This window comes from Trachypithecus francoisi, unplaced genomic scaffold (genome assembly GCF_009764315.1).
Source record: "Trachypithecus francoisi isolate TF-2019V2 unplaced genomic scaffold, Tfra_2.0 Lachesis_group9, whole genome shotgun sequence".
Lineage (NCBI taxonomy): Eukaryota > Metazoa > Chordata > Mammalia > Primates > Cercopithecidae > Trachypithecus > Trachypithecus francoisi.
Window position 1 is genome coordinate 9,407,517 of NW_022681474.1, and position 11,421 is coordinate 9,418,937.

The 11,421-nt window shown below is 48.9% G+C and overlaps 1 protein-coding gene across 2 annotated transcripts in view; it reads right to left on the reverse strand.

The window, feature by feature from the left end:
* The window catches only part of TAF3 (TATA-box binding protein associated factor 3), a 196,285-nt gene extending 194,965 nt beyond the window's left edge, over positions 1-1,320 (reverse strand). For both annotated transcript variants that reach the window (XM_033209246.1, XM_033209245.1), the window contains exon 1: positions 929-1,320. In XM_033209246.1, the coding sequence (XP_033065137.1) occupies positions 929-1,094 (166 nt within the window). In that variant the 5' untranslated portion in view covers positions 1,095-1,320. The remainder of the gene's footprint in view (positions 1-928) is intronic.
* Between the last annotated feature and the right edge of the window lie 10,101 nt (positions 1,321-11,421).

An 11,421-nucleotide genomic window follows, 5' to 3' on the forward strand; every position in this document is an offset into this window, starting at 1 on the left:
AAAATATCCTATGAGATACTTCATTCAGTTCTCCAGCTTATCACCTTAAACATCATGACTTGAAACTAAAATGAGTGGTAGTTTCCTCTCCTCAACAAACACACATGCAATGCTTCACATCAACAAGATAATGTGGAGCTTGTATTAAAATATGCCATTCCTTCCATTAAATTACTAAATACCACTAGCTATAGATATTATCAGACATTCACTTAAAACCCGTAAGTACTGTAGCCCAGATTACCTGGAGAATCTTGTCAACTGCCCAAGGTCCCTCTATCCTACTTCGATAACAACTGACATCTCACTGGTAACCGAGACGTAAGTGAAAGTACATCTCATCAGCGAAACTGACAAAGTCAGCCTTGGGAAAACAGTAAATGGAGATGTCGTCCACGAAACGAACAGATACAGAAAGACGAGGCAATCAATGTCCCTAACGGAGCAGAGCTGTCAACGAGTCTATGTAGTTAGGAGCTCAGGAATGGCCAGTCTTGTAAGAAACGGCCGGTAGACGGAGCGCCTGTGACAACTAGTTGTAGTAGTTTGCGGGCAAGGGAGAAAAAGGACCGAGGTAAAAGAGGGTGTAGGGCACGCTGGGGGTGGATCTACCCGCAGCAAACAGGAGACAATGAGAGAGATCCAGGCACATTTCAGGGCGGAGGAGCGGTAGGAGGGTGTGGAGCTGGGAGCGAAGACCCGGCTCCCGGGCTGGTGGCGGGAAGTTAGCGGATGAGGAAGAGGCACCCGAAGGATGACTAGAGTTTGCAGGGGCAGTGGAAGCCCAGGGACGTGGGAGGCCGAGGAGACAGCAAATCTCGAGGCAAGGTGCGGGATGCACACCCCGGGGACGCGGAGGGACAGGGAGAGCGGAGGTGTCACCCTTGACTTGCCGGGGCAGCCCTCCCGCACCCAGCCCGGTACTCACAGAGCTCAGAGTACCGATGGCAGCCCCGGCCCAGTTGCTGCAGATAGCGCTGCAGCACGTCCGTGAGGAGGTGGCAGGCGCTGAGCTGCACCGAGTCCCAGCCCAGCGCCTGGCAGATCTGCGCCACCGAGACCCTCAACAACGACCTGGAGTAACTCTCGCACATCCCGCTGCGTGGACGCCACCGCAGCCCTTGCTGCCACTGCTCTCCAGCCCCGCCGCCAGACCTTAGCAGGGCCCCCGATTCATCCTCTAGGGCTTCCGCGGCGGGGAAATGGTCCCCCGGACCCCCGGCGACCACCTCAAAGCCCCAGCAGCACGGAACGCGCCAGCCTGAGAGCCGCCATTTTGGACTCGCTCCGCCTCCCGCTGGACGGCCGCCGGAGCGAGGCAGCATGAGCCGAATGCTGAGCGCGTCGATGAGAAAGCCCCGCCCCTTGAGAGCGGAGCGAAGCCTTGGGATCGCCTCTGAGGCCTGGAAGCCGGCCGGAAGCGGGCGTGCGGCGCGCAGGTGGAGGAGGTGCCCGGGGAGGCAGGTGCTGGGGCGCTCACCTCGGGGAGAGCGGGGACGAAAACGCCAGTGTTGTAGAAGCAAACGAGGGATCTGGGATACGACATTGACAGGTTAGAGAGTTAGCATTAATAACGTTAGTCATATTAGAGGGTTATGTGCTAGAGAGAAGTTCCGGGCGTGGGAACTTAACGGTGCTCGCGGAACGCAGACCAGCGCTGGTCTTGCCTATGCTAAAAATCTGTGTATTGAGCTGCTTGCCACTGTAAAGATTAAATAAAGTCCAAGCTGTTCCGCATGCCCTTCAAAGCCCTTCGCAATAGGGCGGGGACTAGGAGGAGGCCTCTGTGCCAAATTAATGGGGGCCCCAAAAAACTCAAGTCATCAAGATCGAGAAAACATCCAAATCCATGCCATGAACTCCTGACTCACTCATGTCATTCTAATCCCAGCCCTGGTTCCAATACAACTTTTTTTTCTTTTCTTTTATTTTTTTACAAACCAGGTGAGCTGCCTGTGGGCTGTAGTGTGCGATTTGCGCATCGCGGCTGTAACCTGTGGGGGGTTGGGGACCTCAGCTGCCTACAGAGGCCAAACCGGAGCCTTAAACCGGTGTCGCAGGCCGAGTGTCTTGGGAACGGTTGCCTACCCCAGAGCCTTCTTCCAGCTCCAGCCAAGTATTGCCAGAAATCGGGATTTAGGGATAAATATCTTGATTTTTAAATACAAAACTGGGAACACATCTCAAAAGCCAAACTCATCCCACGGTTAGTCTAGATTCAGCCTGCAGGTCGCCCAATTGCAGTGGCTGAACTATGCGGTTTCTTAAATATGCCGTTCTGTACCTATCACAGTTTTTTAGTATAAGAGTTTATGTGCTCCTTCAATAAATTCCGAGTTTATGAGTGGCTCTATATTCCTCCTACAGGGACTATTCCAGAACTTTGAACATGATATTCACATTTTTGAAAGTCTGGAAAACTCAGTAATAGAACTGAAATTAGGTTCTTCAGCTAAATGACGATCTGCAGAGAAGCAAGGTACTAGAGGGCAAGGTGCCTGTATTTACTCCGTGGACACTCTGTCCCCAAGTTATCAGGAACATTGTGTTGCTAAATTTATGAGACATTTTTCAGTCTTAGCCTTACTTGATTATCTTGTAGCTATTTGATAATGTTGAATGCTTCTGTAACATTGAAACTCTCTTGGCCTTGGATTTCACAAGTCTGCCCGGCTACCACCGCCACCCTGGGTGTTTGTTCCTCTTCATTTGCCTTTCTGTGTATAGGGGAGGGGGTTTTATTTCGGAACATTTCAAACCTACAGAAAAAGTTGAAACAAAATCATAGACTCAAATATACACTTCACCTAGATTCACCAATTGTTAACATTTTGCCAATTTACTCTATCTTTTGTATTTATATGTGCACACGGGTATTTTTTTCCAGCAGTTTGAAAATAAGCTGCAAACTTCATGACACTTAACCCCACCACACCTCAACATGTATCACCCCAAAACAAGAACATTCCCCCACATAACTATATAGAAGATCCCATGTCACAGGCTTTGTTCCCTGGGAAGTCAACTGTGAAATAGAGATGAGCTTGCAGAAAGTTCATTGAGGAATCCTCCTGGGACTTGGGGGAAGGAATGAAAGCCAGGGTGCAGTGAATGCCTTGGCAAGGAAAGCCTCAGCCAAGCCAATGCCATAGTGTGCAGAAGCTAGAGTGGCCCTTCAGAGCTTCCCTGAATCCAAACAAGGCTGGACTTTGGCCGGGCGCAGTGGCTCACGCCTGTAACTCCAGCAGTTTGGGAGGCCGAGGCAGGCAAATCACGAGGTCAGGAGATCGAGACCATCCTGGCTAACACGGTGAAACCCCGTCCCTACTAAAAATACAAAAAATTAGCTGGGCGTGGTGGCGGGCGCCCGTAGTCCCAGCTACTTGGGAGGCTGAGGCAGGAGAATGTCGTGAACCTGGGAGGCGGAGCTTGCAGTGAGCTGAGATCCTGCCACTGCACTTCAGCCTGGGCAACAGAGCAAAACTCCGTCTCAAAAAAAAAAAAAAAAAGAAGGCTGGACCTTTATATTCCCATATGAACAGGTCACTGCATGAGGGCTACCTGGGAAACGGTGTGTGCTCTCAGGCAAAGGAACTCTCTGCAGCTCAGTCCATTCAATTCCAAGGACAGCTGAAGTCCTTCAGTCCTGAGGGGCTCTGAGCAGTGCATTAGAGCATTCATCACACTTCATCTTTTTTTTTTTTTTTTTTTTTTTTGAGACGGAGTCTCCCGGGTTCACTGCATTCTCCTGTCTCAGCCTCCCGAGTAGCTGGGACTACAGGCGCCTGCCACCACGGCCGGCTAATTTTTTGTATTTTTTTTTTAGTAGAGACGGGGTTTCACCACGTTAGCCAGGATGGTCTCTATCTCCTGACCTGGTGATCCGCTTGCCTCGGCCTCCCAAAGTGCTGGGATTACAGGCGTGAGCCACCGCGCCCGGCCCACAGTTCATCTCTTTTACCCTCAGAGACGCATCTTGGTTTGAGGAACATCTCCTCCAGGATTCTGGAGGGGGACCTTTCCCTGGGGAAAACGTTAGAAGGTCAGGAGACAAATTAGAGCCCCGACTGCTGCAGCCAGGCCTCAGCTGATACTCAGTATTCTCCTCCTCAGGCCTACATTTCTCTCACTTCTGGTCTCAGTGCTTACTTGGTGGCATGATGCAGACCCTCGTGTGCAGGTCTGAGCCCCTGGTTTCCAGGCCCTTTTCATACTGTGGCTGCTGAACTCGTCCTTATACCATCAAAATTGGGGAAGAGAATACCCAGTTGGGCAAGAGGCACCCAAACGGACCATCTGGAAACCAAACACTCCACCTTGCCTCCCACTCTGTAATAGGAGCCCATCCCCCTCCTAAAGATGACTCCTCTCTTAGCTGCAGTCTCAGTGGAAGAGCCCAGGCAGCAACTGTAGCTAATGTTTCCGTGGGACTCCTGCTAGGTCCTCTGGTGAAAGCATTCCCCCTTTTGGAAATGGGATCTGTAAACCTGGAGAACCCAGAATGGCAGGACAGGAAGAACAATTTCTCAGGTGGGTCCCTGGGAGTGATGTAAGTGGAGAAACCCCAGTCTCCACCCGGTGTCATCTACTTATTGGAAACCCAGCATCACAGAAGAGTCATTGACTTGGTGGGGCCCAGGGGCTCATGCCTGTACTCCCAATACTTTGGGAGGCCAAAGCAAGTAGATGGCTTGAGGCCAGGAGTTCAAGACAAGCCTTAGCAGCATAGTGAAACCCCCATCTCTACAAAAAATTATTACTATTTTGTGTATATATATATATATATATATATATTTTTTTTTTTTTTTTTTTTTTTTTAAAGAAATTAGCCCCAGTTACTCAGGAGGCAGAGGCCAGAAGATAACTTGAGCCCAGGAGTTTGAGGCTATGGTGAGCTATGATCGAGCCACTGCACTCCAGCCTGGGCAACAGTGAGACCCTGTCTACAAAAAGAAAAAAGGTCATTGGCTTAAAGAGTGCACAGCAGCCTAGGGGATCAGGCCCATCCTCAGAAGGTATTGCCTGTGTGCTGGTGCTTTCATTGTGCCTAAAAAAGGCTGTTCCATTGCTCTGCCAGGCTGACAGCTTCTGAGTGGTGTGGGGTGTGACATGACCAGTGGGTTTCATAGCCTTCTGCCCACTCCCACATCTCCTTTATTGTAAAATGCGCCCCTTAGGCTGACGTAGCGTGATATGGGAAGCCAGTGGCTCTACAAGATAAGCAGGAAAGGCAAATCCATACCCAGAATATATATATATTTCTTATCACAATGAATGTTTACCCTCGTTATCACATGGCTGACTAGGAATTGTGGCTCACAGCCTCTGTCCAGCATCATGAGAGAGCATGGTACCACATATTGCTAGCCTGAGAAAAGATCAAAATTCAAAGTGTGGTTTCTACTGAATGCATATTGCATTTGCACCATCACAAAGTTGAAAATCATAAATTAAACCATCGTTAAGTTGGGGACCGTCTGTGTATGATGACACAGGGTGAGAGAATTAACATAGCTCTAGGGCAAGACCAAAATGTATACTGTTGTTTGTTCCAAGTGCACAGAAACTATTTCTGATCCTTTGTGTTTGGGATGGAAAAGACAACTTTCACCAGCCAATGACCACATGCCATATGCTTGAGACAATGTTTATCTGTTCTAGTAAAGACACCACATCTGGCAGAGCAACTGCAACCAGGGTTACTACTCGGCTAAGTTTACAACCGTTCACTCTCACCCTTCAAGATGCATCTCATATTTGCAGGAGCCAGACTGTCAGATGAAATGAAAATGTAGTGACCCACTGCCTCAGCATCCTTTAGGTCATGATTTCTGCCCAGCCCGCCCCAGCCGCAGGGGCAGTTTCCGAGGCATCTCCTCAGCCCTCCCACGCCCAAAGTTCTTACCTACGGGCCAAAGAACCAGCAGAGGGGTTGTGCCAACATCCCAGTATGTCTGTTCCAGTGACACATTCAGGATCCAGGGAATTGGCCACTGAGTGGGTCTAAGTGTGAGCTGAACCTGGGTCAAGACTCCAGGTGCCACTTGGCCTCAGATGCTCCCACTCTGACAAGGGACTCGCGATGACTCTGCGTCTCCTGGTTTCATTCTCAGCTTCCTCACAATGTGTCGGTTTTCCCTTTCCACAGTGGACAGTCACCTGAGTAATGGCTGTAGGTTCTTTTGCAAAAGGAGTCGGGGGATCATTACCTTCACTGTTTGGTGCTGCAGCATTCTTCTTCCTGAAGACTCAGCCTCTTCTTCAGTCAATAGGGTTTCAGTCTGAAAGCTGGTTTGGATCCAGGAACTGGGCATGGAATCATGACTGGTTATGGGGGTATCTGCCCTCAGCCCCCCGACTGCCCATCCTTGAATTATTCTGATGGTCCAGATTGAGTAGCCCACATGTCGGCATCCATCCATTTTGCCCAGGTACCCCTTAGTCTGTGAACCATCCCCGTAACTCACCAGGTGAGCCCACACCCCTCTGATTGCTCTCACGCATAACTGCATTCACTTGGCTTCTGACTGCTAAACAGTTAAGTATTGCCACCTGGTTTCTATGATTTTTGGGGTCCCATGAGCTCCGTATTTCTCAAATATCTGGTATATTCATATGTTGTCCTAGCTTGCTTCCACTGTTGTACCACCCTGTTCACCCCTGGTGGAAGTTTTAAGACTTGCACATTCAGGAGCTGCTACCTTGTGTCAGGTGGTACCTCTGTGCTTCATCCACCACCCATGCTGAAGTCCTCACCGCCAGCCAGTGGGGGAATCCAGCTCCAAAATCCCATCTTTGCATCTGCTCTCTGAGACCCCTTCGGCACCAAACGTCCCAAGCCTGGACTCCCCAGGAGGTTGTCTCTGAGATGAAGATTCACCTCAGAAGAGGGCTGTTGGGGTCATCACCTGGCAGAGAGGAGAGGAGGAGGGCAGGCAGGAAGCAGGACTAGGGAAGGGTAGTGTTGAGAAGGGAGGGACTTGGGGAGGGGAAGTGTTAGGGGAGAGGTTGAGGAGGAAAGGTGGAAGGGAGAGGAAGGGGGATGGGAAAGGGGAGAGAGCAGGACTGGGATAGGGAGACATTGGGCTGCAGCTCACAAAGGCCTCAGTCAAGCCCACCGAGAGCTGTGAGGCTGGAATGGCCCTTTGCAGGGTCCTGAGCCAGGCAGGGGTCTTTATACTCTCATGCTGATCAGGCACTGGATATGGGTGCTTCTGGAGAGGGCCATGACCTTGGGCAAGGTGATCTCCAGCTGAGGCCATTCCAATGAGGGTTGGCAGCTGGGGGCTGTGTGCTTCCACCATTCCCAGTGGAAAGTCCTTCTGAAGGGGGTCCTGGATGGTGCATCACAGCTCCCACCTCCCCATAATACCATGATCACACTCAGCAAATTAAGATTGACACAGTAATATCCCACAAGATAAAGTGCATGTTCAGATTTTCCCATCATCCCCAAATGCCTTTTATGGCTTTAAATTTTATTTATTTATTTTTTGAGACAGAGTTTTGCTTTTGTTGCCCAGGCTGGAGTACAATGGTGAGCTCTTGACTCACCACAACCTCCGCCTCTTGGGTTCAAGCAATTCTCCTGCCTCAGCCTCCCAAGTAGCTGGGATTATAGGCTTGTACCACCACGCCTGGCTAATTTTTGTCTTTTTAGTAGAGGTGGGGTTTCACCATATTGGCCAGGCTGGTCTCAAACTCCCAATCTCAGATGATCCACCTGCCTTGGCCTCCCAAAGTGCTGGGATTAAAAGACGTGAGCCACTGAGTCCAGCACGGATTCTTTTCTTTAGCTGGTGTGTCATGATCCATTACCTTCGTGATTCTCTTGCTGCTTAAATTGTCCCATATTTGGCCAGTGGGAGCCCTTTCCAGCCGGCCACTGTATTCTTGTACTGTGTCACCATCATTCTTGGAGGACTTGCTACTTGGTGCCAGTAGATTTTCCAGGCTCACCTTGTACTTCCCTTGCTCTAAGCTTGGAAGTAGCCATCTCTCTGAGGGGTCCTGGTTCCTTTTTTTTTGAGACAGAGTTTCGCTCTTTTTTTGCCCAGGCTGGAGTGCAATGGCGCGATCTCGGCTCACCGCAACTTCCGCCTCCCGGGTTCAAGCGATTTTCCTGCCTCAGCTTCCCGAGTAGCTGGGATTACAGGCATGCGCCACCACCCCGGCTCATTTTGTATTTTTAGTAGAGATGGGGTTTCTCCATGTTGATCAGGCTGGTCTTGAACTCCCGACCTCGGGTGATCCACCTGCCTCGGCCTCCCAAAGTGCTGGGATTACAGGCGTGAGCCACCGCGCCCGGCCCTGGTTCTTCTTAGAAAGGAATATTATTTAGAACCAAGATGTGTGCTAGCTGATCTTCATTACTACAGGGAAATCATTGCTTCAGGGCCTTTGTAGTGGAAAGAACTAAAAAATGTGTCTTTTTTTTGAGATGGAGTCTCGCTCTGTCGCCCAGGCTGGAGTGCAATGGCCAGTCTCGGCTCACCGCAACCTCTGCCTCCCGGGTTCAAGCAATTCTCCCGCCTCAGCCTACAGAGTAGCTGGGAATACAGATGTGCACCACCTCGCCTGGATAATCTTTTGTATTTCTAATAGAGATGTGATTTCACCATGTTGGCTAGGCTGGTCTCTAACTCCCAACCTCAGGTGATCCGCCCACCTCGGCCTCCCAAAGTGCTGAGATGACAGGTGTGAGCCACTGCACCCAGCAATAAGTGTACTTTTGAAGTGCAAAGTACACGCAGATACCTCTGATTCAAGTCTAAAATTACATATCCCTTTCCTCCTCTCATGTCCTACTTGCATATCCTGTCTCTCCCAAAGTGAGAAACCTGGCTTCAATATCAAAGATTTGACTTATCCTGCAATGTCTTTGCCTCCTTTTATTATTTATTTATTTATTTATTTAGAGATAGAGTCTTTCTCTGTCACCCAAGCTGGAATGAAGTGGTATGATCTCAGCTTACTGCAACCTCTGCCTCCCGGGTTCAAGCGATACTCCTGCCTCAGCCTCCCAAGTAGCTGGGATTACAGGCACGCGCCATCATGCCCGGTCATAGCTCACTGCAGCCTCGACCTCCCAGGTTCAAGCAATCCTCCTACCTCAGACTCCTGAGTAGTTGAGACTACAGGCACGTCACCATGCCTGGCTCATTTTTGTCTTTTTTATAGAGACAGGTTTTGCTATGTTGCCAAGGCTAGTCTGAAACTGCTGGGCTCAAGCGATTTGCCCGCCTCGGCCTCCCAAAGTGCTGGGATTACAGGCCTGAGCCACCATGCCTGGCAGCCTTTGTCTGCTTTCACAGTGTTTGTTCTTTTTTCATAGGATTCACCTCAGTGGTTTCATCATTAGCTATGTAAAGATGACTCCTTAATAAAACACTTTATCTCAGATTGTTCCTGAGTGCCATACTACCATAGCTAACTGCATCTAATGATTAATGTCTGCTTGGACGTCCAATATGTAACTCAAATGTAATTAACGTTTGAGGGCTGTCCAAAACTAAAATCATTCTATTCTTTGCTGTATACTTTGAGGGGGCGGGGGGGGGGGGGGCAGGATCTGTGTTCATCTCATTCACTAATAAATAGTACCTAGCGGTTAGTCCTATTTCAATAATGCCTTTGAATAATTCATCTCACAATGAAGTATAGAGTGGATTAGAGCACAGCTCTGTGAATATGTGAAAAACCACTGAGTGGTAGAGTTTAGAAGGGTGAATTTCATGGCATGTGGATGATATCTCAATGAAGCCACTATTTAGAGAGAGTCATTAGAAGTGAACAGTGGAGGCCAGGAACCAGGAACCTGTTCAAGAGCAGCAGCGGCAGAAATGGAGAGCAGCTGCTTCCTTAGCAGTGAGACTGCAGAGCTTAGTGGGACACGAGATCTGTCGAATGAAATTTCTTCCGGAGATCAGAGCTCAGACTCATCCAAGAGGCCTGCTCCTTATCATTCTGTCTTGGGGGACGAGGAAAAGAACCACGAGCAATGTGGGAAAGGCGAGTACTGGGGCGTCGCGGTCAGGGCTGACGAGCGTTACAGTTGAGGACCAGTGAGCCCAGCTTCAGCCAACGGCAGCACTTTTCCTTCAGTTGGTGCCAGGAGGAGCTCAGTGACTGCACAGTTCTCAAGCTTCATTTAGAGAGTTTTGAGTAATGATAGTAAAGTTTCTGAAAGCTTCAACTATTCCATATTAAAGCACACAGAAAAAGTTTCCTAAAGGGCACATTATAGACAACAGTTGTAATGATGGAAACTCACTCCTAGAATATTAAAATTAACAGACCTAGCCCTTTAGGTACCGGGTACGTGTTTTCTGAAAATAGGATAGCCAGGAGCAGTAGCCCCTGCCTGTAATCCCAGCACTTCAGGAGGCTGAGGCAGGCAGATCACTTGAGGCCAGGAGCTCGAGACCAGCCTGGGCAACATGGCAAAAATCCTGTCCCTACTAAAAATATAAAAATCAGCCAGGCACGGTGTAGTCCCAGTTACTTGGGAGGCCGAGGTGGGAGGATGGCTTGAGCCCAGGAGGTGGAGGTTGCAGTGAGCCAAGATCCTGCCATTGCACTCCAGCCTAGGCGATGGAGCCAGACCCCATCTCAAAAAAAAATAAAAATAAAAAGATAGCAGTTTGAATTATGTAATAAACCTTACCAGTGGACATTTATCACTGTAATTGCAGTTACCCTACTTAGCAAAAGGAGAGGACAGAAGTTGGGGGAAAATTTCAAGCTTCCTCTATGATTCCTTCCTACATGTCTAAACCACACAGCATTTCCAGATTTATCTTGCCTTTCTCGTTCTCTGTATTCACAGTTTTCAGAATGTGCTTTTGAACAGATTTTGGACTTTGCTTTTTCTGCTTCCTTGGCCTGAAATGCCTTCCCTCCCCACCAGTTAGCTCTAGTAATTTAATTTCTGTTGGTCACTGGTCCTTCAGGACTGTTTAGACCTCCCTTCCTCCAGGATGGATGGCCTTCTCATGCCCCTTCCTCTGTTCCCAAATTGAGTCAGTGTCTCTCCTATGGCTCATCAGTTGTAACTTACCACATTCTGTCATTTGCTTGTGTTCCTTCTAGACTGTAAGTTCCTGCAAGGAAGCGTTTTGTTATCACTGTATCTTCGGAGAGTCAGAGTGCCAGTACACAGAAGAGCATCACTAAATGCTACATGGAGCTGACAATTACTTTTACATACAGCAGACATTTAACCAAGAATATAGCACTTATTCCCTGTTAGATTCTCAGTATTTTAAAATATTAGCTCATTTAATCCTAACGACCTTTTAATCTCCATCTTATAGATGATAAAACTTAAAGATTAAGTAACTTGCCCAAGGTCACTGCTGGTAAGGGCTGAGCTAGTATTCCAGTTCAGGCACAGATTATTCTTATATTGACTGATTTCAA